This window comes from Tiliqua scincoides, chromosome 3 (assembly GCF_035046505.1).
Source record: "Tiliqua scincoides isolate rTilSci1 chromosome 3, rTilSci1.hap2, whole genome shotgun sequence".
In the NCBI taxonomy this organism is placed as follows: Eukaryota; Metazoa; Chordata; class Lepidosauria; order Squamata; family Scincidae; genus Tiliqua; species Tiliqua scincoides.
The window spans coordinates 21,012,147-21,039,860 of NC_089823.1; the positions used below are offsets into that span (position 1 = coordinate 21,012,147).

The following is a 27,714-nucleotide window of genomic DNA, read 5'->3' on the forward strand; positions in this document are numbered from 1 at the left end:
CACTCAGATAAGTTGGGGGTTAAACTTAGGGGGGTGTCTGACTATAGTTTTGTCTGATTTTACTCGAGGCCAGATCCTGAAAAATAACCCACCACTAATTGTTACCTAAGAACTGCAGTCTCTAATTTATTAAAAACATAGTAAAAGATCATAAGATACATTTTTATTCTTTTTAAATTCTGGTCTTTATCACCTTTTTGTAAGCACTATCAGAGTAAGTGCACTGTAAACAACTTACCAGTAAAACAGTGGTTCCCAACCTGGTATTCATGTACTCCCAGGGACACTCAACAGGACCTTTCGGGGTACTTGAAAAAGAATGGAATAATGGTAGAAAAAGGCAGGTCATGCTCCAGAATGCCTTGCAAGACAGGAATGCCTTGCAAGGACCAGCAAGGCAGGAAGGGAGGTAGCTAGTTGGCTGTGAAAACCCCACCAATAGCTAGTTTTTGTTCATCAATTCATGTATGAACCAGTGATTGAAAACCAGCACAGTAAAAAAGCTGAAACATAATATGGAAAGTGATCAATCAGCCAGAATTTCTCAGCACACTTCTGGTGCAAAACAGTGCAAAGGCAGAGTCTTCTGTTCTTCAAAGAGATAAAAAGAGAAAACACTGTGATAAATACATGAAATCTGGACTTTCATATAGAGGAGATGAGGGCTTGTATTATTATTTACAAACATTTTGCTAATATGAAGGGTACAATTTATGGAAATGGGCTGCCAAGGGATATGCAAGTGAGAAAGGTTGGGAACCACTGCAGGAGAACCATGAATCAAATCCATTTTTAAGGTGTCTGGTGTGTTAAGCCAGAAGCTCTATGTCAACATACAACCCATAACACATAACTGGGAGTGTGCAATTCAATTCACAGCAGAGAGATGCAGCTGCATATATTTGCAACCCTTTTTATTCAGAAGTAGACCCACTGCTTTCCATGGGTGTTATTCTTAAGTAATGGTGCACTGAATTGTAGCCTGCTTCAGATGGAAAGGAGGATTCCCATCCTGGTGTTTCAAAAAACAGACCTGCTTTGCAAGCAGAACCAGGCTGCAGCAGAAGGAAGGAGAATAAAAGATTAACAAATTGCTTCTAAGGAACTGCCTGCTGCTTGAGAAACTTGGAAGTCTGTCTTTTCAGAATTGAAAGTCTTTGCTCTCTGATTGACCCGGAGATAAGGCAAAGTGATAATTTGAGCTTGATTACTTGGCAAAAATTTCAGTACTATAGGTATCTAAGGTAGTTTTTGGGTACAGTAATGCACTGGGAAAGTACAAAAACGTATTGGAAATAAAAATTAAAAATGAAATTGTATAATTTTATAAAATATTGAAAGCAATAACTGTAAAATGAAGACCTTTGACTGTAGAAAAACAATGCATCATTTTTTTGCACATATTGAGCATTGTATTTCAAAACTTGTTTCTTTAATTTTGAGGACTAGAAATGTTTGTGTTTGAATGCAGAATTTTTTTCACAGTTTTACCTTATACCTACAAACAGAATAGATGAGCCTTTGTGGGGAGGGAGTTATATTGTTGATCCTTGTTTTAGAATAGTTTCTGTAAAAACTTAACAGTGTCTTTTATCTCTTCTTCTGCTATAGACTGCACCAAATTCAGAGTTGAAGAAGAAAGTAACTAAAACAAAGGAAGCTAAAAAAGTATTGAAGAGAAAATTTAAAGTAAACACAAAAATTGTATTTACTGAAGACGGAGAGGTAAGAACAAATTGAAATGCTTTGCTTATTTTTGCAAGAGTGCCTCCATATGTAGCTGTTTTTGGCCAAGAGCAGAAATGTTCAAACTTTCTACCTTTGAGAAATGCTTTCCATGTTTACTGCCACTGAACTTAGAACCCTGGTGCTTTGCAGTGCATTCTGAGGACTACTCTCAGTTCACTTTAAGATGCTGGGAAGCCTCTTGAGCTTCTCTCAACATTTCCTTGAAACTGTACTTTGCATGAAAGATGGATAGTGGTGGGCAAGCAGTCTTTCAGGGATGTTTGCTGTTACTGCTCTGATTGAAGAACCCCTAATAACTTTCTAAGGAATCCCAGGGTTCCCTGGAATGGAAAAGGTTCAAAAACAGCTACCTAGCTGAAATATTATGTATGTCAGAACAGCTTTACTGAGACTTAAAGGTTTTATTTTCCTAGTCTTGCTAGACTGCATATGCTTCCTATCAGTAAGAAATTTGTCAGGCACAAAACCGTTTTGAAGAATAAGGGCTGCCTCTTCACAACACTGTTTTGAGCCACTCAAGGGCTTGATGGGACAAATTCAGTCCTGATGCATCATTTGATCATTGGGTTAGCACAGTGGCCATGTTTACACTTCTGGATATCCTTGAGAGTGGTCCTGGCCAAGTATAATAGCCTGTCATTTACTGAAAATAAAACATTTATTTTGACTGTGCAGATGGATAAGACAAATGCTTTGACTAAGCTGGAGTCATAATGTTTTGCTGCTTAAAATCATTTAGTGTGTTGCTGTTTCAAAGGCTAATCTGAAACTGAAAAGGTTGGATAGTGAAGCGAGTTCAGAAGCTGATAGAAATTTGCTAGAATTTTGTTCTTTTTCTAGGAAGTGCTGTAATATATTTTTCTGTGGCCATGGATGCTGAACTGTCAGTTTCTATAATTAGTTCCATGCATTAAGGCTTGCTTTATGAACTCATGTGAGGAAGGATCATGCATTCACGAAGTGAAGTAGCAATATGGGCTAATCTCATAGGGAGAAAAAAAAATGAAACAAGACTTTAAAGACACAGGGTTGAGATTTTGTGCACATGGAATTCTTGGTTTGAATACATGTGTGCTTCAAATATACTTCATGCCCCACCTAGTGATTTTAGTTCTTTAATAAATACTAGACAAGTGTGAGCCACTTAACAGTGGGGATACATTCTCCATCCCCATTGTTGTGCTATTAGGTCATTAAGTGAAAATTCAACCCAATCTAGTACCTTTGTTCTGTTAACAGACACTCCCTGCCAGATGCTATTAGCTGGCTGTGCAGGCTATGGAGACTGATTGCCTCTTCTTTGCATTAAGAGCCTCTTTGTTGTGTAAACAGACACTCTGCTGCAGGCTATGGGAGACCTGACTACTATGTTAAGCACTTCTTTTTTGTGCTTTGACCACCTGCTCACCTGTATTAGTAATAATTAAATCAGTTGTTTTTGCATATCAGCATTTTTCTGTGCTTGAGATGAGCATTCATCACATCTATTGTGTCATCCTTTCTTTCTGTGCAATGACTCCTGATGATTTTCCTTCTGCCAGTCTCATAATCCTCAAGCTCTTCTAATACAAGTGCATCTTCTTGATTCCCACCTCTTTTCTTTATGTCCCTTCTATTGCCCAAAAGATTGTGATGCTGCTGCATCTGCTCCTTTAACCTGATTTTTATTTACCATGTATCTAATCATTTGGGGCAATTTCTTTTATTGGACCAGCTCCTGTTGATAATCTGCAAGCTGTTGATAATATGTTGATAAAATGCAACATAATAATAAATAATAATAAACTTTATTTATATCCCGCCCTTCTCCCTAAAGGGACCCAGGGCGGCTGGGACATATGCCTGCTGATAATATGTAACATAGTATGGCAGTACTGGTCTATCTGTAGTATTGTAAGGCACTCAGTGGTCTGAAATGGAGGCCAGGGCTCAGGTACCTTATTTTCTGTGTTGCTATGATAGCTTGCTAATAGAGGGAGCTTCTGGCTTGACCTCTGCTGCTCGTGAGTACCACCACTGTATATGAGCAGAGGGTGGTATAAACTCAGCTGGTCCAAGACATTACATGGTCCAGCAGAGCTGCTGCTTTGGCTCTTGACGTGGCTCCTCTCTCTGAGCAACTTCCTGCCCAGCTGCCTGCCACCACCGTGTCAGCCTACCTTACCTGCTTGCTCCTCTCCACAACAACCAGTTTGCTCCCAGTTCACCAGCCCAAAGAGATGGTGTCCAAATTGCACAGTGTGTGTGTGTTGTGGGACTAAGGGTGCAATCCTAACTTGCGCTGGAGCAGGCAGGCCAGTGGGCTTGCGCTGCATCCAGCGCATGCTTGGGGTCAGAATCGGCGCAACCCAAGGTAAAAGGAAAACTCTCCCCTTACCCCATGTCATCCCAATGGGTCTATTTGAATCTGTGCCACCTCAGGAGGTGGCAAAACCACTGGATTCTGGCCCTGCCACCCACCTGCCCATCCGCCTCTAGGACCACCTGCTGTCTACCTCCCTCTGCCCTGAAACGCCTCCTCCCTGCTGCCTCCCCGCCCTCCCCCACAGACCCCTGCATTGGCCGAGCTCGGCTGACACAAACTTTCTCCACTGGGTCCAGATCTAACGTGGGGAGGCCAGTGCAACTCCTTGCGCTGGCCTTCCCGACTCCTGAGTCAGCGCAAACATTCTTATGGCACATTTTCAACACCCCTGGGTCGGCACAAGTGATTTGTGCCTGCCTAACCCGGGGTTAGGATTGCACTGTAAGGGTGGTTGACGGGGTCAATCTCAAATGAATAAAAGTGCTTTCACTAGTGCTTTGCAGATAGACCCTCCATCCACTAGAGTTTGTTGAGTAAAAATATTGCCTTGTCTCTGTTATATCTTACCCTTCTGGAGCAAAATAGTAATCATCTTCAGCAAAGCATCTGTCCATTTTTCTCCTTGCACCCTGCAACAAAGTTTTAAGGATGTCTCAGTATGCATGTCTTTATAGGCAGGCCCAGGAGTGACTACAGGGAGTAATTCCATTGCCTTTCAAATGCAACATGAGAAGCAGCCACTCTATGTTTTGTAATAACAAAGTATGCTATAATGTTTTCATTGTTCTCTCTGAATTCAGTTAATTCAGCAGTGGCCGCCAGCACAAAGGTCTGTTCAAGACAAAGAGGAAGGGGATGAGTCCAATGGAATTGATCTAGAGAAAGCAAAAGAAAGACTGCAGGCAGAGGATAAATTTGACAAAGAAGAATATAGGAAGAAAATTAAAGAAAAACACAGGGTAAGTCAAGGTTGTTTCCTTTTGTATGAATATCTAGGGGAAAATGCTATAAAATGATGGTGTGTGCCTTGGAGAATGATTTTTTCCTTAAGATCCTGCATAATATTTCACTGTACGGTCTGCAGGTCTGGAGGGAGACTCTGAGGTAGGCACTCTTCGTGATCTTCCTCAGCCTGTGAGGATGGATGGTCCAGGGCAGAGAGTATTGGGGTGGATCCCCTAGGTCTCCTGGTTTGAAAGGGAACTCACACAGCCTAAGACACAAGCAGGGGAGGAGGTTGATGCACCCTTCTCCTGCCTCACTTGCTTGGAGTCACTGGCTGCAGCTCTACAAGGACTGGCACCTACCCAGCATTGAGTTTTCTCATTGGCTAAGACTGCATGCCAGCCATACCTGCTGAGATGTCTCCACTCTGGTCAAGTTCAATAGTAACTATTCTAGGGCATAATTATTTAGGGTATCTAGAAATGTTTCTTCGTCTTGGCCCAAATTTACCCAGTCCATGTCAAGGAAATCAACCTTTACTACAACATTTTCATCTTTGGATGTCTCCTGACATTTCTCTAAGTCAAGTTCACCATTCACATTTTGATTAGGGAAAAATCTTGTCCCCCAGTTCTGAATTATGATTTGGGCCCAGCATATTCACCCACATGATTCTTTGGAGGTGTTTGTCTTCTGATGTTTTCTAATTTGTTGGTTTCTACATCCTCTATATCAGGGATTTTCAACCTTTTTCATCTCAGGGCACACTGACAAAACACTAAAATGGTCAAGGCAAACCATCAGTTTTTTGACAAAGGCACACTATTCTGGCAGTGGGAGGCTCACATCCCCAGTGGCCCTATTAATAAATGATCCTCTCCCAAATTCCTGCAGTGCACGTGGGGACCAGTGTGCCATGGCACAGTGGTTGAAAATGGCTGCTCTATATGTTTTGAACCCACGGGTAATGCAGGCCACCTGTACGCATATACCAATTTTCATGTTTGTCCTCCCAAAAAAGAGCAATCGTGGTATAAGTTCATATGTATAATCTCTGTTAAAGTGGCAGTCATTTTGAAAATGGGTGGAACTAATTAGAATTGTTTGTGACTCTTTCTGAAACTCATGATTCTAGAAGAAAATCTCTGCCATTTTTTTATGCTTGTTTAAGAAAAGGAAAAAACTTGTTTCAGATTGGCAGATATCTGCACTACTGCCTTAGCCTACCGAAAGGATATTAAGTTTGTTTAAAGGATTCCCCATTGCAGAGAGCAAGGGGATATTTGAAAGGCAATCACAGCAGATATGCCATTAAGAAGGATGAAACCTTCAGTACATTTGCTTCAAATGCCTCCATTTTGCATAGATGTGATTGAGAACTATCAGAAATGCTTATGAATTATTCAAGAAATGTCATGGATATTATGTGATTGATTCCAGCTATAATGTAAAGCTTTAATGCTGGTACTTTAAAATCCCCTTTTGGCATTTAAAAATTTTTAAATTGTAGGCTATAAAAATGCAAAGATTGTTTCTGGACCATTTATTTGTCATAAACCAGTGTTTAAAGTCTGAGAACTTGACAGCGGACTGTAGTTTATATACATTACTTCATCTCTTCAATATCCATCGATAATTCTCTTCCTTCTCATTATTGTTATTTATCGTGTTATCTGTTGCAGCACCTAACAGGATTGAGTCCCACTCTATTTAGATACAAGAACAAGTACAATTATTTTATTTATTTAATGAATGAATGAATTTCTGTTTCCTACTAAGGTCACTCAAGGTGGCTATAAAAACCGAGGTTTACTGCCGCCAACCCCCAAAAATTTGGGATAGAGACAGCACTTGAAAGAGAGCCCCCCTTCAGTTACTGTCTTTGGAGGCATCCTCATGTTTGGCATTTTATCAGATCTGTGTCTGTTGCAGTCCAGAATCCTGGTAACATCTACCTGTGTCCTAGTGCCCCACTCTTCTTTCTCTGCATCTGTAGACTGCCCTGTAGCAGGGGATCCCCTCATCATTGATTTTGATAGCACCTAATCCTGGCATTCTTTCTTAGAATAGCATTGCTGAACTTCCAAGGAAGTTCCTTAGACTTCAGTGAGACTTGCTCCAAGTTATATGCGTAAGATTTATCAATAATTCACAGGGATGTTTTTGTCAAATTTTCACGTTTGAACATGGAAAGGATAACCCAAGTTTCTTCAAAGAAAACCCTTCTGTTTGAAAGAGAACTAAACTGTCAGGTTTGCATGCAAAGAACTGCAGCACTTTGTGTAGGAATCCTCAACTGCAACATTATAGTACTCTCAAAATCAAGAGTCACTTAGATGCTTTTGTCAATACTGTAATCATTTCCCATCATGTTCAACTTGTGAAGAATAATCAAGTCCATTGTACAAAAATAACTGCCTATTGAATCCCAATAAGAGAGGTTCTAATAAAGTTGGCTCTTTAAAATGTGTTTGCTTCTGCTGTCATATTCCTTACTTTAAAACCATTCTTTTAATGCAGCAGTTTTTAAAACTGCAAATAAATGTCAAATTACAGCTAGTTGTTCACTTATGCTTTGTAAAAGTGTAAGGAGTCTGAAGGGTTGACTGATTAAAGTATTTAATAACTGGGTTCTGGCAATAGAAGTACCAAAACTTAATTTTCAGAGTTCATGAATTTATCAGCGAACTGACTCATTGATTTATAATATTCCAATCAGTCACTCTACACTTCTTCGTTACCTCTTGCCCTTGTAAAATAATTGCTTTGCTTCCATTTTCAGGATTTTAAAAAAGAATAAAAAACAAAAACTGATATTGCCTATTATGTGGTAAAATAAATTGAATTATTTAGCTACTACTTCTCAGATTCCTCACTCTTGGAAAATCTTTCAGTTGGTTTTTAATTGGTTCTCTTAAGTTGGTTCTCAAACTTGTCATCCTGGTGACAAGTCTGGGACTTATAATGTTAGGAACAAACAAATATTTGATATAGCAGAGTCCTTGATATTAAGACAGAAGTTGTACCTCATGGAAGGTAATGGAAATCTGTACTAGAAACAGATAAAGACAGGTGAGATTGACTGATTGCTCCCTGCTCACTTGTTTTGGGTGAGCTTGGGTATCTGCCAGTTTGTTAAACCTAGCAGAAGGGCTCAGGTGACAATAGTGAAATTTTGCCCTATTTACATTTTGAATTGCTGGGCAGTGGGACCACACACACCCTCCGCAATACCAGGCAGACTAGAGTGTGGCATATAATAGTTGCATAGTTATGTAGAATACAGCGCACATACACCAGTAGCGCATGATCTTTAACCCGTTTGGCTCACCAGTGTCTCACTCAGAGTTTTTCCCAGCACCTACAATCTGATCCTCATATCGGGGGATGCTGAGGACTGAACCTGGGACCTTCTGTTTGCCCAGCTTGTGCTCTACCACTGAACTATGGTCTCTCCTCCAAATGTATAGGAACCCCCTTCACCCTCAGACAAGGTTGCTGTGGTTGAAAAGTGCACATCGTTGGCCACCTCACTTTAGGGCAGGCAATGTGAGGAACATAACTGAAAAGGTGGAAAAGAGAGAGAGAAAATGGGACTTGCATGTAAATTTTAGGTCTTGAATTACTTAACCTTGAAAGAAGAACAGTTAAAAGACTTGACTGAGGTACTTAAAATTATGAAGAGCATAATAAAATACAGATCGATCTTGCTTTCTATACTTTTGTAGCATTTGAACAAGAGCTTGATGGAAGTTAATGTCAAGTGCCTTGTTTCAAAGAAGGGCTCAAGTATTTTACCTAGCAAGGCACTGCCTATGAGGTGTCTCTTTCCTGTTAACACAACTTGCAACTTCATGAAACATTCCTGTGCTTGCCAGTCCTGGGAATGATTTAAATGAGAATAACGCTTAACTTTTTTATGGTGCTTTTGAGTGTGTGAAGCTATTCACAAGCATTTCCACAATCTGTACAATAACCTTGCCAGGTAGTTCTGTTTTATTTTCTCCACACTGAAGATATACTTATTTATTTAAAATAGTTACTACCTTTTCCCTTCCTATTCAGGGGTGCCCAAGGCAACTTTCAGTACTTTATTCCTGTGTATTAGTAGAATATAAAAGCAAAGTGATGGGGGGCTCTCTGACTTCCCCTCCTCCTCACAGGCCAAGTTGTTTTTTCTCTGTTGAGGAGTAAAGGGCACAGTTCAGCGAGAAAGTGGTTTGCTTAATGACATTATGATGGCAGTGTCAAGATTTGAGCTGAGGCGTTTGTGATCCTTAGCTCAGACTTTTAGCTAACAATGCAATTTAACAATGCAATTTAGCTAATAATTTAACAATGCAAAGTGACCTCTTGAAGGCAAGAAGTTTTCCTAGTGCAAAACAAAGATGCAATATATTGTTGAATTGGGGGTATTTTGCACAAAGAATCCTTTCTGAAGCATTTTCAGTTTTCTTTTGTTTTTAAAATACAGGGGGGCCCCATATGCGCGGATCCTATATTCGCAGATTCACTTATCTGGTCCTATGCACACATCTCCGGCATGCCCCCTCTTGCCTCTGGAGGGATAGGGAGATGCTCTTTACACTCTCACATAACACCAGAACCAGGGGACATCCACTAAAATTGAGTGTTGGGAGAGTTATAACAGACAAAAGAAAATATTTCTTTACTCAGCGTGTGGTCGGTCTGTGGAACTCCTTGCCACAGGATGTGATGATGGCATCTGGCCTAGATGCCTTTAAAAGGGGACTGGACAAATTTCTGGAGGAAAAATGCATTACGGGTTACAAGTCATGATGTGTATGTGCAACCTCCTGATTTTAGAAATGGGCTACATCTGATGCAAGGGAGGGCACCAGGATGCAGGTCTCTTGTTATCTGGTGTGCTCCTTGGGGCATTTGGTGGGCCACTGTGAGATACAGGAAGCTGGACTAGATGGGCCTATGGCCTGATCCAGTGGGGCTGTTCTTATGTTCTCTGCCAGGCTCAAAGTGAAAAAGATGGTACTTCCAGTTTCTCTGTGAAAGTGACATTTTTAATACCTTATAAGGCATTGGAAGGCCTGGGGAAGCTCTGCTGGGCTCAGAGGACCCTCCAGAGGTGAAGGTGGTGGGAGAGGTGTCCATATCCGCAGTTTCACTGAACGGAAACTGGGACTCGCTTGTACAGAGTTATTGTTTGGATTAGTTCATCAAATATTTGCTTCTAAAATACTTCCTTAAAACTTGAAGATTATTAGATATTCAAAAGAGTTTCCCTTAATCCTATTTTTTTTTGCTGCTGTCACGGAACACTCAGAGGCAGTTAAGATTCCGAAGAAAGAAATCCTTTACTCACAATTTACAATCATATACATCTTCAGAGGTATCAGAGGCTTCTGTAAGGAAACAGGAAACCCTATAGTTCTCTTTGAGTAAATAAAGGGAATATTTACTTGCCATTGGGGACACAGCTCAGCAACCCGCATACAAATCCTGCGGTGGTCAGGAAGAGAAGGGGGACAGACATGTGGGAGGAAGGATGTTCCCCAAGGGGCACACCTCCTGTAAGTACCACAGAAGACAGGTAAAGGTGTCTCAGGCAACTGGACCACACAGTGCCCACCCTTTGAGTCCTGCAGGCAGCATTGCACTCATATTCTAACAGGAGTAAGCCCCAATGTGCTTATTGGGGCTTAATTTTGCATAGATGTGCATAGGATTGCACTATGAGACTATTTTCATGTTACTAGGTACTCAAGGCTGTGAAATTCAAGGGAAAATAGGCAAATAAAGCAGATTAGCAGAAAATCAGCAGAAGGTACACCTTGTTGCCTGAGAACAGATCTCCCTTTCCCTAAAGCCATAAAGTTATTGCAGCCCAGTTTTCAGACTGTGGTTGAATAATCCAGTAAATACTTACCTCCCTCAAAATTGTCAAGATGTCCTCTTTTCTGAACAATGCAGAGGCAGGTGCAATTTCCATCTCTTCATGCACATATTCAAAATCTTGTCTGTAACACTTTCACCCACTTAGTTTGAGCATCTTCTTCTGTCATTTAAAGATTTTTTTTTTTCTGACAGTGCCCCAGATGTGACACATTGGCAAGCATATTAAAATACTTAGGAAGTACAGTATGTCTTCAAAGTATTGACTGTCAAGAGTCTGGAGGTTTGCCTGAATCCCACAGCCTGTAGAGTTTTTTGACATTGTGATAAATGTCCTAACCTACTGCGGTCTGTCTGCACATAAATCTCATGGTTTTTGTTTAGAAGGAGGTTTTGGCCACTGCCCACCCCCCTACCCCTCCATTTTTCCCTTTTAGGACGAGAAAATTAAACACAAGAAGTAGCACTGTGTTTTCCCCCTCCCTGATTTCAAATGGACCTTCGTACGGTCGTCCCCCCCCCCACTCTATTAAATGGCAAGCTAAGGTTGACAAATTTCTCAGCTGCCTAATTTGCAGGAATAGTCTGACAAATATCCCCAGGCAAATAGTAAGGTCATGTATTAATTATGATTAGAAAATTACATTTTTCTACTCTTCAAACTGAAAAAAATTTACTGTGTTGCATACAAAAGAAATTTTAAAAATTAAAAAAAAACTCTGTAGTGGGTGGGTGATTAATTTTGAGAAGTGAGCATCCACCATTGTATTGCCAATTTGCCCTTAGGGTACAATTTTTTTTACATATAATGAAGTGTTGCAGGCCGTGTGAGTTGATATAGGACCAGCTATGGAATGTCTGAAAGATGAAATAGAGAGCTGCAGCAGAAGTATTCAACCACAGCAAAACAGAACCTTGTGCAAATGATGTGCATAGAAAGCAGGCATTTGCAGCCCTGTCTCCTGCTCCCAGCAGCCACCTGTATGCTGAAATGCTGTCTGTGTCTTGTGGATTCCAATCACCTTGCCTTCTGGTTTGGATCTGCAGAACTTGTGCTTTGGCCAAGGACCTTGCCATTCTGGTTTCCTCATTAAGATCCATGATCAGGTGTGTGACGGAGTCTAGACTTGAACTAGAAACTGTGAGATCTGAACAGAGTCTAGAAATGAAGTCTAGAAAAAGTTTTCAGTCTAGAAAAAAGGTGCCTGAGGGGGGGTCATGATTGAAATGTACAAAATTATGCAGGGGATGGACAGAGAGGGTAGAGAGATGTTCTTTCCCCTCTCACACAACACAAGGTTCTGTTTTGCTGTGGTTGAATACTTCTGCTGCAGCTCTCTATTTCATCTTTCAAACATTCCTTAGCTGGTCCTATATCAACTCACACGGCCTGCAACACTTCATTATATGCTGAGATGGGCCTTTGGCCTGATCCAGGAGGATTTTTCTTATGCTCTTCCTTATGTTCTCCCTGTCACAAAACAGCTCTAATTTCAGCTAGGAACCTCTGGGTTGGTTGGCATCTCTATTACATGCAAAATGCCATTGCAGTCACTAAAATCCAACTCATGTTGAGGCCCATTTCATGGTGGTTTCCCTGAATCAGGCACCTAAATAAAACTGTGGTGTCATTTTCTGTTTCTGAGTGTTATCCGTTTGTTCCCTTTTCTACCACAAGGTAGGATCACATCTTTCTTGTCTTGGCAGGGATCTAATGGCAGCCCTTGTCCTTGCCCGAACCTTCCCCTGAATTATTATTATACTTTATTTTTACCCCACCTTTCTCCCTGAAGGGACTCAAATGAATGCTCACTTGCAGCAGGTTGTTCCCAAACAGTCCTTTTCTCCTTGGCAATAGGTGCATAATCCAGTTTCTATTAAGTCTGCACCATCCTTTTGTGTGTTCAATATTCCTTTTTCCATAAATCATTCCATATCCTATGTTGCCACCTGTCCTTCTGTCAAAGGCATCACCCTCTTTCTGCATATATTTCTGCCTCCAGTGCATGAAATGTGATTCCACCCACTTGCCTTTATTTTGCTCATCAACTATCTTCTTTAGCTAGTATTGCACCCAGGTAGGCAAAATCAGCCAGGCACTGCCACTTTGTACCTTCTGCTCAACTTGGTGGACCTTGCGCATAATTCCCACATAAGCCCCATTAAAGGAAATGGAGTTTGCACAGCAACTGTGCCTGGCAAATTGTCTCCTGTCTTTTCCATTTGGTTCAATTATACTTGACTGACATGTTGCGGGAGATGAAACTAGTGTCGCCAAAATAGTATCGGGTAACCAAATAACCCTGCACTCGGAGGAATCTTTCCTCTGTTGAATTTTTCATGTGGTCCTCTTTCAAATCTGTTTTCATCTTGTTCTGGTTTGTCAGCTGTCTGGGTTCTTTTTCTCCCCTTGCCCTTCCTCCCAGGTTGCTGTTAATGTTGCTTCTGTCCCCCTGGCTCCTTTTTCAAAGGCAGCAGGTAGTTTTTCAGGGGAATGGGCAAGTGACACTGGGTGACAGGCTACAGCAAAGCAGGTCACGACAGAGTAGTCTGGAAATTGGATTGGAGGAGGTAGAAAATTGAGTGCTAGCTTCGAGGGGCAAGGCACTTGGGCAAAATGCACAGGAATTGAACAAGTTACGGTTCAGTTGCTGGGATAGCAAAAAAAAAAAAAGTCATATTCTATGGAATAGTTTGGGATGGGGAAAAGGACTGGATTGCCCTATCTCTGCTTATCTGGAATAGTTTGTATATCACACCTGTAGTTCACTTTGGTTTTTATTTGCTATTTTCTCCATATTACTGAAAAAGGGATTTTTCATATAAAATATATGAATGCAACTGGCTATTTTGTTTCTCTGTGCATCCAACTAAAAGCTGATTAGCAAGCACAGCTCTGGGTATGCAAGTTGGTGCTTCTCCTCTGGGAGAGTTGAGAGAGGATAGACAAAAGAAAATATTTCTTTACCCAGCGTGTAGTTAATCTGTGGAACTCCTTGCCACAGGATGTGGTGATGGTGTCTGGCCTGGATGCCTTTAGAAGGGGATTGGACAAATTTCTGGAGGAAAAGTCCATCACACGTTACAAGCCATGATGGATATGTGCAACATCCTGATTCAGAAGTAGGCTGCCTCAGAATGCCAGATGCAAGGGAGGGCACCAGGAAGCAAGTCTCTGGACTACTGTGAGATACAAGAAGCTGGACTAGATGGGTCTTTGGCCTGATCCAGGAGGGCTCTTCTTGTGTTCTTTCCTTATGTTCTCTCTAAAGCAGCTGGGGGGAGGCAGATTGCAGGGTAGGGGGGAGTATTCAACTCTTCCGCTGCAGTGTCCCTCTCTCCTCACTGCTTCTTTTCCCTACTTGAGGGTATAGAAAATGTGCCTCTTGGAACACAGTGGTAAAAGAAACTTTTACAAAAAGCTGAGTGTTGGGTCATTGCCAGTTCCGTGTCAGCTTCCAAGACATAAACTGAATTGCATCTTATGGGTGACTTTGCACAGACCTGTTTCTCTCTTGACCATCTGCATGTATGAAATGATAGTTACAGATCACTGCAGACGGAGCTTTAGTTGCAAAATGCAAACTTAGTTGGTAAATGAAAAGTTAGGATTGGGATGTGGAACTTAGGTCAGAATGCATTCGTTTTTGCAATGCATACGTACTGAGAGGGATGCTCCTGCTGCCTTGCTGTGCTCACAGACAGGGCATTTTTCTAATGGAACGCGGGGGGACGAAGTTCCGGCACCTTTTCGCAGGGGCCCCTCCCCTTCGGAGGCATTCCAGGGGGGAGCAAAACAGAGGCATTCACTGGATGGGTGCTGGGGGGTGCAGGGTGGGCGGGCGCCTGGCCCCTGCCTGACTGCACAACGACCCCCTCCTGCCCTCATCCCCAAGCTCTCGCCTGAGCCCAGCCCGCCTCCCCTCCCCCCACGCTCTGCTTTCCCGCACAGTTTCCAAGCCGGTGGAGAGCGTGGGGGACATGCGCTGATGCCGAGGAGGAGGACGGACAGCCAGCCAGCCAGGGAGACGGGCTGCGGCACCCACGGAATGCCCAGGTACTGGCTTGGCGGAGGAGGGGGGGGAAGGAAGCTGGCTGGTACAGCCCCTGTGCCAATCTGCAGCACGAGCCTAGGCGTGTCTACTCAGAAGTAAGTCTCATTGTGCTCAATGGGGCTTGCTCCTGGGAAAGGGTGCATAGCCTTGCAGCCTGAGAGCCCAAGCCTAGGCGTGTCTACTCAGAAGTAAGTCTCATTGTGCTCAATGGGGCTTGCTCCTGGGAAAGGGTGCATAGCCTTGCAGCCTGAGAGCCCAAGCCTATGCATGTCTACTCAGAAGTAAGTTCCATTGTGTTCAATGGGGCTTACTCCTGGGAAAGTGTCATAGCCTTGCAGCCTGAGTAGACAGGCAGAGGAAGGGCTCTGAGGCTGCAGTCCTCTCCACACTTTCCTGGGAGGAAGCCCCACTGCATCTACTGGGACTGACTTCTGAGGAGACAGCCATAGGCTTTGGCTCTGAGGCTGCAGTCCTCTCCATACTTTCCTGGGAGGAAGCCCCACTGCCTCTAGTGGGACTGACTTCTGAGGCGACAGCCATAGGCTTTGGCTCTGAGGCTGCAGTCCTCTCCACACTTTCCTGGGAGGAAGCCCCACTGCCTTTAGTGGGACTGACTTCTGAGTAGACAGCCATAGGCTTTGGCTCTGAGGCTGCAGTCCTCTCCACACTTTCCTGGGAGGAAGCCCCACTGCCTCTAATGGGACTGACTTCTGAGGAGACAGGCACAGGATTGGGCCCTGAGGCTGCCATCCTATCCACAGTAAGCCCCATTCACTATAATGGAACTTACTTCTGAGTAGACAGGCACAGGATTGGACTCTAAGGCTGCCATCCTATCCACAGTAAGCCCCATTCACTAAAGTGGACTTCTGAGTAGACATGCATAGGATTGGGCTCTTAGGCTGCAATCCTAGGCACTTTCCTGGGAGTAAGCTCCATTGACTAGAACAAGACTTACTTCAGAGTAGACATACCTAGAATTGGGCTCTTAATCCTGGCAGAGATATATATCTGCACCTGTTTTCACATGCTAAGGGCAGGTGAAAAGGGATTCTACATGTGTACAATGTGCTGTCCAGCCTTGCCAGAGATCCTCCTTATCCTTCCCCCACAAGCATACCCTCCGCCAGCCAGCGTTTGCAGCTCCTCTCCAGCAATGCACAGCAGCTGCTCAGGGCAGCAGAGAACATACAGTTGCATGCCAAGCGCCTTCCCAAAGACACAGAGTATTCTGATACTTGAATTAAACCATATTTAATCGCTTGTTTGCAAACGTAGCTGTTTCTATGTGCACATAAGGACCCCTCTCATGTAAGAATTCCTTTTTTGTTCTTACTCCCACAGTTGCTTAGAGTAATTTTACTACATAGAACTCATGTAAGCCATTTTTCGGAATCCATTCGCTGCTTCCTCTCCTCGAAGTAGTGCCACACTACATACTACACGCTACAAGTGCACCTGTGCAGTATTTTTCCCCATGTGTAGAAAAAGTAGCTAAGGGGAAGGGGATGTAGAGATTGACAGCCCAATCCTATGCATGTCTACTCAGAAGTAAGTTCATCTTTAGGGGGGAAGCACATAAAAAATATTTTATTTCTCCAATAAAAAATGGTTTATAAATAAGTAAATAAATAAATTAACAAGTTGTGAGTTCCTGCACCTTTTTTTTTCTTTTTTTCAAAAAAAAGCACTGCTCACAGATATACCAGATTGCTGTGGGTTGTGGATGGTGGTGGGTGGCTACAGGGCTATTAAGGCAGAACAGCTAGAGTTCAGGGAAGGTGAGGTGTTGCTGATTAGGCAAGAACACCAAAGTTCTGGAAGGAACTGAGTGCTAATGAAGCATTGTCTTGGCCAAATTAATCAAAACACTATAGCTTGTATAGAAAACTAGAGTTTTAGAGTGACTGTTTTTTCCAAAGATAGCATTTTACAAGATGGTTGTGTAATGAGCTCTCTCTGATACACATGTTAACAGTGAAGTCACTTAAAGCAGCTCTGTACTGCAACCTAGGCTGAAGGAAAAAGCCAGATAGAAATTCAAATACAGGTGCCTGCCACTTAACAATGGTTCGCTTAATAATGGGCCTCATATATGATGGGGGGTCAAAGCACAGTAAAGATGTTCTTGATGAGGCAATTGTCCCCCATAGCCTGCAGCAGATTGTCTTTTTACACAACAGAGAGGCTCTGAATGCAAAGAAGAGGCAATCTATCTCCAGTAACCTGTGCAGCCAGCAAGTGTCTGTTTACACAACAAAGGCAGTAGATTTGACTGAATGTTCACTTAATGACCTAATCGCATAACAACAGGAATTGGAGAATGTATCCCTTACATTAAGTGGTACACACCTGTAAATGAATAAAAAAAGCAACCTGCTCTATATTTGGGGGCCTTCAGAGCCACAGTGCTATGCTGGACATGAACAACAGTAAAGAGCTGGAACATGGTTTTTTTAAAAAAAGTTACAATTAAGGTAGGCCTGCAACTCCTTTCTGTCACATATTCAGTATTTTATCCATAGTAAATAGCAAACAGATTCTGGGAAAAACTTCTTGTACAATGATCAGATTCACTGTTATCTTTTAAAACGTCCCCTTTCCACCTTGGTTCTTTAAAATTAGCTTCATGTATTGAATTTTTCACTTACAGGAGAAAAGGCTAAAAGAAAAGGCAGCTAGAAGGGAAGCCAGGAAGGGAAACGCAAAGGTAAGGATTTTTATACTTTCACTGAAACGCTGTGGCTTTGAAAATGCAACTTGCAAACCATTTTTGTTGACATGTTTTTTTCTTAATGTATCCCAGTGTTACCGGATAGTCTTCATTTCTTTTGCTTTTCATTTTCATATTTTGTTGTCTGTCAAACATGTGAAATGTAGGAGGAAACCTATTTTAGGAAGCGTACTAGTTTGTCTTCTGGAAAAGAGATTGAGATCATTGTAGAAAGCTCATTGAACATGTCAGCTCAGTGTTTTGCAGCAGTGAAAAGGGGAAATTCAGTGCTAGAAATTGCTAGTATATTGATTGAAGGCAAGTATTATAACACCAATATAAAAATCTGCAGTAGATCAGTGTAGATGTCATGCTTCCAGTCTCTGGGAGAGAACCACAGGATCTGCAGTAGGCAACAAAATTCTCTACCCAATCCTCTCTGACAGGGCTTGCAGAGAGATTAGATGGACTTACAGGAGCCCTTTTGTGTCTGTGCACCTGAGCTTCCTCTGTCTTCCCCACTCCTGGATAAATTGTCTAGTTGCCTCCACAACGTGCTCAAGGGCATTTGGGAGCTGCTTGGGCTTGTTCCCATTCAGTTCTCCTAGGGTAAGTCCATCCTCGCACAAAGGCCAGGTGACAACTCTGCTCAGGGCTTCATTTAATGTCAGCACCCTAGGAATTATCCCTGGCAACCTTACTCTCTTCATGGCTCTGCTGACTGACATGAACTACTTCCTTTGCTCCTTTCCTCTCTTAAACACAGTTAAATGATAAGGACATTGGCTTCTGCATTAACCATAGCTAACCGGAGTTCTTTTTAACTATGATTTCAAACCTAGATTTGAAGCTGGATAGTATATTTTGGCTAAGAAAGAATTAGATTATTGGTAAACATGGTTAATGTTGCGGATAAGGTCAACATGACATAAAGGCTTTCAAGAGGGGACGAACTGGGCAGAGGGATTGCACAACTCCATGACCTGAATAAACAAACGTGATTGAGAGACTGGGCAAACTACATCTGTACTGGTCAGTCATGTATGGTCAGACTGTATGATACAGTCATACGATGTATGAACACGTAGGAACACATAGGTAAAATGGCAGATGCGTTTTAATGTAAGTAAGTGTAAAGTCATGCACATTGGGGCAAAAAATCAAAACTTCACATACAGGCTAATGGGTTCTGAGCTGTCTGTGACAGATCAGGAGAGAGATCTTGGAGTGGTGGTGGACAGCTCGATGAAAGTGTCGACCCAATGTGCGGCGGCAGTGAAGAAGGCCAATTCTATGCTTGGGATCATTAGGAAAGGTATTGAGAACAAAACAGCTAATATTATTAGTGCCATTGTACACATCGATGGTAAGGCCACACCTGGAGTATTGTGTCCAGTTCTGGTTACCACATTTCAAAAAGGATATAGTGGAAATGGAAGATGATTACTGGGCTGGGGCACCTTCCTTACGAGGAAAGGCTACGGTGTTTGGGCCTCTTCAGCCTAGAAAAGAGGCGCCTGAGGGGGGACATGATTGAGACATACAAAATTATGCATGGGAAGGATAAAGTGGATAGAGAGATGCTCTTTACACTCTCACACAACACCAGAACCAGGGGACATCCACTAAAATTGAGTGTTGGGAGAGTTAGGATAGACAAAAGAAAATATTTCTTCACTCAGCATGTGGTTGGTCTGTGGAACTCATTGCCACAGGATGTGGTGACGGCATCTGGCCTGGACACCTTTAAAAGGGGATTGGACAAATTTCTGGAAGAAAAATCCATTACGGGTTACAAGCCATGATGCGTATGTGCAACCTCCTGATTTTAGAAATGGGCTATGTCAGAATGAGCAAGGGAGGGCACCAGGATGCAGGTCTCCTGTTATCTGGTGTGCTCCCTGGGGCATTTGGTGGGCCGCTGTGAGATACAGCAAGCTGGACTAGATGGTCCTATGGCCTGATCTAGTGGGGCTGTTCTTATGTTATGTTTAGGGAGAGCACATCGAGTCACCATTCTCTCAAAACTTTTAACACTTGGATTTTTCAGTTTATTTGACAATAGTGGCAATATTATAAGCAATAATAATAATCAGCATTTGTGTTGTGCTTTCGGAGAGGGCAAGATACTTCACATGAATTTTCTTAATGTGTTCCTTACAACCCTGCAAGGTAAGCACTTTTCAACAGCAAAACAGTCCACTGTCACAAAATGGCCACTGGCAGCATGCAGAGTGCCATTTGAGACTCCCCATCAGTCACCAAAACACGCTGCGGCTGCCAAAGCAGATAAGGCAGCAGTGGGGGCAGGGATGTGGCAAAACTGGGTGGGAAGGGGGCAAGGAGTGGGCAAAACCTGCAGAGAGGGGGAGGAACAGGAGTAGGAAGGAGTGGATCCAGCAGTGACGGCACATGCTGGATCCTATCCCCTCCATCAACAGTCTCCCTGCCCCCTTTCTCTTTTTGGATTTGCACCAGAGCTGTCAGTTTTTGAAGAGACTCATTGTGGGGTGGGAGGCTTATGGAGGGTTAAGGGGTTTAAATCTCCTTTCCCCTTCAAAGTCTCTTGATCTGCACCTGCCCTAAGGCCTGGTGAGTTCATGGCAGAGGCAATATTTGAGCTAGGGCAGTCCTGATCTGTAGCTCAGTCTCTTTAGGCTACAATCATATCCACACTTACATGGGAGTAAGCCCCATTGAACATAATGGGACTTACTTCTGAGTAATAATAATAATAATATACAGTATTTATATACCGCCTTTCTTGGTCTTTATTCAAGACTTTATTCAAGGCGGTTTACACAGGCAGGCTTATTAAATCCACGTAGGGATTTTTACAAATTGAAAGAAGGTTCTCTCTTTCAAGAACCACCACATTCAAGGTGTTACACTCCGATCTGGTTTTAACATTCTGGCCTCCATCCTCCCACGCTCCGAGCAGATGGAACAGCTCAGCTGCAGCTTGTCAGCTGCTTCAAGGTCGCACGGTGCCGGTGGCCTCGAACTGGCGACCTTGTGGATGTTAATCTTCAGGCAAATGGAGGCTCTACCCTCTAGACCAGACCTCCTGCCCATACATGAGTAGACATGTATGGGATCTGGCTCTTACTTACTTTGCTGCACCAGCTCAAAAGGCTACTTCATGCAACTCATGATTACTTTATGGAATTCATTGCTATTGCTTGAGTTGGGGGCCACTAGCTTACATAGCTTTTAAAAAGGATTAGGCATCATCTGGCAGGACAAAGTTCCAAACAACACAGTCCTGGAACGTGCTGGAATCCCTAGCATGTATTCACTGCTGAAACAGAGACGCCTGCGTTGGCTTGGTCATGTCGTGAGAATGGATGATGGGCGGATCCCAAAGGATCTCCTCTATGGAGAACTCGTGCAAGGAAAGCGCCCTACAGGTAGACCACAGCTGCGATACAAGGACATCTGCAAGAGGGATCTGAAGGCCTTAGGGATGGACCTCAACAAGTGGGAAACCCTGGCCTCTGAGCGGCTCGCTTGGAGGCAGGCTGTGCAGCATGGCCTTTCCCAGTTTGAAGAGACACTTTGCCAACAGTCTGAGGCTAAGAGGCAAAGAAGGAAGGCCCATAGCCAGGGAGACAGACCAGGGACAGACTGCACTTGCTCCCGGTGTGGAAGGGATTGTCACTCCCGGATTGGCCTTTTCAGCCACACTAGACGCTGTGCCAGAACCACCTTTCAGAGCGCGATACCATAGTCTTTCGAGACTGACGGTTGCCAATACTATACTAGACATATTTATAGTGGATAAGTTTATGGTGTTTACTAAACAGTGAAAGCCAAGAGTAGAACTTTTAGAAGTAATGTACCTCTGATTGCCAGGTGCTGGAGACAAAATAGGAAGGGTTACTATTGTGAACACTCACAAAGAGAGCATCAGAGAGAAGCCAAGTGTACTGACAGTTTTCCCCTTGAAATGTCCTGCTTGTGTCCTTTCCAGGGGCACTTGTCACTATTGGTGACAGAATGAGTGACATTGGGTGTGATCCATTTGGGCAATTTTACATGCTCTGGCCCATTTGTGTTGTGTTCCCCCCCCCCCCCGGTTTTTGCTGTCCTTTGTAGTTCTAGTCCATGTACTAAAGATCATGTATAGTGTGTCTCTCCTTTCAATGATGAGCTGCCATTGCTGTTGTAGTGCTTGTGTGTGCCTAATACAGTAGCACCAAAGGAACTACAGGTTGAGACTAATTATTTACATGGGTTCGGAGCACTCACATGGATTAAAAAAAAGCACTATAGCAAATCAATTTAAAAAACAAAGTTTCTTTGCTCCAGTGATTGAAAAACAGCCTTGCTGACCTTTTGACTCTAAGATAAGAGTCATTAAGAAGACAATCCATCAGCACTTCACTCAGCCCCTCCCTTCACCAATGCAAAATGATCCTTTTCTTTCATGTGCTGGGGGAAGGGTGGGGTCCGAAGGGGAGAGAAGGATTGATGGACTGCTGCCCTCTCTCTTTCTCATTAAGGAGGCTGTTGTTAAAGGACCATTCATTTTTTAAAACTGATTTTAAAGGGATGCATTTTTCCCCTTCTCCAGGGATCAGCACATTCTTTCTCATTTGTAGGGGGCCATTCGTGTTGAGTCAAATCCGTGTATAAAAAAATCCGTGTATAATTAGGCTGAACCTGTACAATGAAATGTTACTGATGTAGAATTCATCAGTATGTTTATATGGAATGCTTATATGTCCCAGAAGCAAACTTCCCATTGAAGATGTGAAGATCCATCACTGAACTTGAATTTTGCATTGGCATATCTATTGCAGCTGTAAGTTCAGCTTGTTCAAGGGACATGGACTGAAATGATTTTCCAGGATGAGAAGTTCAGCCGCGTGCGTCATTTCCCTCTTGCATCTTACTGTATCTCTTCTAAATAACTATGATTTGTCCTTGGCACTTAGCAAAGATCGGATTCCTTTGAGGAAGCACATAATGCTATTTTGCTGCTACTTTTTCTGTATTCTTGTCATGCTGTGCCTGCAAGTTGGAGACCCAGACTGAGAAAATAACTCACATTGTCATTTTTGAAGTAGAGAATTGCACTTAGTGCGGGGGTGGGGACGGGGACTGGTTGTGCCAAAGTAGTAATGGTTATTCTGTTTGAAGATGACTTTCCGGAAGAGCACTTTGCAGCATGGTATTCTAATTATTTCTGTCAAAGCTGGGCTGTGAGCAGCAATGCTGTGAATGAGATCTAGAGTGCCTATTGTCCAGCCCAGGTCCCTTGCTGCCTGGGTAAGTTAGAGCTTGAAACAGAGCTCAAGCAGGAGCCAGAGTTAGGATTGCTGCTGGAGCTGATTGAGTGTGAGAGATAGGAGGTTCTGCTCTGCTGGTCCAGGGAAGGATCGAAGACCAAAGTCTTTGTATTTCTACCTGTCCCAAAGCCAGAAGCTTCAGCTAGGGTGGAATAAGACAGTGTGTATTAACAAGTCAACCACAGGGAGCATATTAAAATTATGTTAACTTACCTATGTAAGGACAAAGTTCCTAACAACACAGTCCTGGAACGAGTTGGAATCCCTAGCATGTATGCACTGCTGAAACAGAGACGCCTGCGTTGGCTTGTTCATGTCGTGAGAATGGATGATGGCCTGATCCCAAAGGATCTCCTCTATGGAGAATTTGTGCTGGGAAAGCACCCTACAGGTTGACCACAGCTGCGATACAAGGACATCTGCAAGAGGGATCTGAAGGCCTTAGGAGTGGACCTCAACAGATGGGAAACCCTGGCCTCTGAGCAGCCCACTTGGAGGCAGGCTGTGCAGCATGGCCTCTTCCAGTTTGAAGAGACACTTGGCCAACAGACTGAGGCAAAGAGGCAAAGAAGGAAGGCCCATAGCCAGGGAGGCAGACCAGGGACAGACTGCACTTGCTCCCAGTGTGGAAGGGATTGCCACTCCCAAATCGGCCTTTTCAGGCACACTAGACGCTGTGCCAGAACCACCATTCAGAGCGCGATACCATAGTCTTTTGAGACAGAAGGATGCCAACTAACCTATGTTGCCTTCCCATATGCTACTGAGTTACTTTCAAGACACTGACTGTGCTTGGAACAACCTGGGTCCTGCATATCTGTCGGGTTTCAGCAGGTTTCAGGATGTCTTCCTTGGAGAGGGGTTGCACTCCATCCTGGTGTTCTCCTCCTGGGTTGCGCCGCCTTTCACTGAACTGGACTCCAGAGACCCGTCAGTCTTCTTGGTGTGTTTGCCCTCCTGGTGGAGACTGTCTTCTTCATCAGCTTCTTTTGTATGTTTCAGTCCTTCCTGAGGAAAAGATGCAGACCCACTGTTTCCTGCCTCCTTTCCCTTCTTAAAGCATCCCACTCCATTTCTCCCATTTCCCTACCCAACAGCCCATTCTGCCCTGAGGTCAGTCTTGTGTGGGCTGTTTGTTGTGGCCCTTTGTGGTTGTCCACTTGGCTTCGCAGGCTTGGTTCCTGTGTGGACAGGGCTGTTTCCAAACGATACTGAAAGTATCTGAACTGGCAGGCTCTGTTGTTCTCCCTAGAGCTGCGCCTGTGCTGGCTGGTCTCTGTGCTAGGGCCTGCAGCAGCTGAAGTTGAAGGCAGAGGGAGGCCTTCAGGAGGCAGAGGGAGGCAGAGAGAGGTCTTGCTGAGGGAGAATCAGCATGGCTTCTGTAAGGGTAAGTCTTGCCTCACGAACCTTATAGAATTCTTTGAAAAGGTCAACAGGCATGTGGATGCAGGAGAACCCGTGGACATTATATACCTGGACTTTCAGAAGGCGTTCGACACGGTCCCTCACCAAAGGCTACTGAAAAAACTCCACAGTCAGGGAATTAGAGGACAGGTCCTCTCATGGATTGAAAACTGGTTGGAGGCCAGGAAGCAGAGAGTGGGTGTCAATGGGCAATTTTCACAATGGAGAGAGGTGAAAAGCGGTGTGCCCCAAGGATCTGTCCTGGGACCGGTGCTTTTCAACCTCTTCATAAATGACCTGGAGACAGGGGTGAGCAGTGAGGTGGCAAAGTTTGCAGACGACACCAAACTTTTCCGAGTGGTGAAGACCAGAAGTGATTGTGAGGAGCTCCAGAAGGATCTCTCCAGACTGGCAAAATGGGCAACAGAATGGCAGATGCGCTTCAATGTCAGTAAGTGTAAAGTCATGCACATTGGGGCAAAAAATCAAAACTTTAGATATAGGCTGATGGGTTCTGAGCTGTCTGTGACAGATCAGGACAGAGATCTTGGGGTGGTGGTGGACACGTCGATGAAGGTGTCGACCCAATGTGCGGCGGCAGTGAAGAAGGCCAATTCTATGCTTGGGATCATTAGGAAAGATATTGAGAACAAAATGGCTAATATTATAATGCCATTGTACAAATCTATGGTAAGGCCACACCTGGAGTATTGCGTCCAGTTCTGGTCGCCACATCTCAAAAAGGACATAGTGGAAATGGAGAAGGTGCAAAAGAGAGCGACTAAGATGATTACGGGGCTGGGGCACCTTCCTTACGAGGAAAGGCTACGGCGTTTGGGCCTCTTCAGCCTAGAAAAGAGATGCCTGAGGGGGGACATGATTGAGACATACAAAATTATGCAGGGGATGGACAGAGTGGATAGGGAGATGCTCTTTACACTCTCACACAACACCAGAACCAGGGGACATCCACTAAAATTGAGTGTTGGGAGAGTTAGAACAGACAAGAGAAAATATTTCTTTACCCAGCGTGTGGTCAGTCTGTGGAACTCCTTGCCACAGGATGTGGTGACGGCATCTGGCCTGGACGCCTTTAAAAGTTGATTGGACAAGTTTCTAGAGGAAAAATTCATTACGGTTTACAAGCCATGATGTGTATGCGCAACCTCCTGATTTTAGAAATGGGCTTTGTCAGAATGCCAGATGTAAGGGAGGGCACCAGGATGAGATCTCTTGTTATCTGGTGTGCTCCCTGGGGCATTTGGTGGGCCGCTGTGAGATACAGGAAGCTGGACTAGATGGGCCTATGGCCTGATCCAGTGGGGCTGTTCTTATGTTCTTATGGCATGCTCTGTACTTGTCCTTGCGCAGCGGTGAGAGGCAGTGCCAGCAGTCCTAGGCAGGCTTGGGGTCTCTCTTTGTCCAGCTGGTGGTCATCCTGCAGACTCCCGCCCCTCTGAAGTGTAGGTAAGATACTCCAGTCAGAATCCTTAATCAGAAACATATTTTTCCTAAATGAATATGTACATATTTATGCAGTTGCTTTTTGTATTGCTTCCTGTTGAGGCATTTTTCACCTTGGTTGCTGTTCAGACAGTCAATTAATGCAAGTATAGATAAATAATAATTAACGCTCAAGGGACCTTAATGTAACGAGAAACCCCTACTCCTTGCAGTCCTGCTTTCAGCCTGATAATGTTTTCTTAAAAGGCTTAACCACTCTGGCCTCATAGCTCTTAGGGAACTGCTTCTTGTTGACTTGAACTATCAGTCCCATTTCTTCTTAGTAAATCTTGTGCCATAATTACTTCTTTGAGGTGGAGGCCAGAAGAGAGTGACTTATTGGGTAGTGATTGAGTGCAATAACTGGAGAGATCTATTACTTTCATCTCCCTACATTTGTGGGCTTCCCAGAGGCATCTTGTTGGCATTGTAGGAAATGAAATGCTGGACTTCCTGGGCCTCTGGTTGGATCTGGCAGGGCTTCTCCAATGTTAAGCTCCTTTAGTCACATTTGCTTTGTTGAGCTTCCAGAAATCTTCGTTGGTTTAATGAAGACTATCTTGTTGGTGAACTACACGTTATTTTTGATGTTTCTCTGTGGGACTGAGAATGAAAGTCTCTGTGTTCAGAGGGAGAGGGAACATGACATGGATTTGCCAGTTAGAGAATTTGATGACTTGGATCCAGGAACTTGTGAGAGTCCAAGGGAGCAAAGATAATGTATAAGCATGGCAGTCCCAAACTGACAGGAGCCGGAGGAATTAATTTAGAACTTTTCCTTGCTTTAGAAATCTCTTAGTTGTGTTAACAGTGCCAGAAGATTTTCACAGTTCACCCGGGGTCAGGATCAAGAAACCTCATGAGGACTTTCAGATCTAATACTCTGGAAAGAAGGTATATGACCTGCAGCTATTACAGAAGAAACTATTTCTGCTGAATTTAAAAAAAATTGGCTTATTTGGTGAGTCAGAGTACAAAATCCAGAGCCAGGAAAGCTGGATTTGCAGGTTTTGTTGGACCAGAACGGATCATTTGAGCTAGTAGGTATTAGTCGTGTTAGATTGCTGGCATGGATCCTATTCTGATTTAGCAGAAGTGGACCCTGTTAATTTGCAAAAATAATCAATAGTTGTACAAAGGGTGAAGTAGGAACTGAATACCCCCATGTGACTATGTGGAAGGGTAAAACAGTGGTGGAGGAGAGATGTGCATGAACGCACTGCTCTTTGTGCAATTTACTGGCTGGTATTGTGCAAACCAAGTCCTTGTGTGAAATGGCTTTTACAGATGTATGGGGAACAGGAATGTCATTCTGCTCACCCATTTCTCTTTAAGCAAATAACACTCAACATTAAAAAAAAATTTATATGGTGACTTTTAGTATTCAGAGTACTTCAGGGACATTCCCTGGTGCTCGTGCCATGGCTGAAAAGCCCTTACTTCTGTACTGGTCAGTGCAGAGGACCTCTGATGTTGAACAGAATGTACAGGAGAGAACAAATGGGATGAGGCAGTCCTTACATTTTCTCAGTAAATTCTTACAATAGCCTTGCAAAGTTTTAATTAGTTATTTGTTTTATATATAAACACTTTTCTTCTGAAAGGGCACCCAGGGAGGCTAACAGTACTATTAAAAATAGGTATAATATATATTACAGTACTGCTAAAAGTAGGTATCGTATGAATAAGACTATAAAATATATAATAAATAACAGTCAACATGCTAAAAATCAACCAGCAGCAATCAATCACCAGGACAGCAACAATCAATAATTAATAAAAGCCATCAATAAAACCAGCAGACATAGCACTAAAAATACCTTGCTGAAGTCAGAAGGCTCTTTGAAAGATGACAGTCTTTGACCTTCCCAGACA

At 43.5% G+C, this 27,714-nt stretch overlaps 1 protein-coding gene across 1 annotated transcript in view; it reads left to right on the forward strand.

The window, feature by feature from the left end:
* Positions 1-27,714, forward strand: part of DDX10 (DEAD-box helicase 10) — a 211,051-nt gene that overhangs the window by 130,596 nt on the left and 52,741 nt on the right. Inside the window, exons 14-16 of the mRNA XM_066620001.1 lie at positions 1,612-1,725; positions 4,855-5,013; positions 17,579-17,635. Coding sequence (XP_066476098.1) covers positions 1,612-1,725; positions 4,855-5,013; positions 17,579-17,635 — 330 coding nt within the window. The remainder of the gene's footprint in view (positions 1-1,611; positions 1,726-4,854; positions 5,014-17,578; positions 17,636-27,714) is intronic.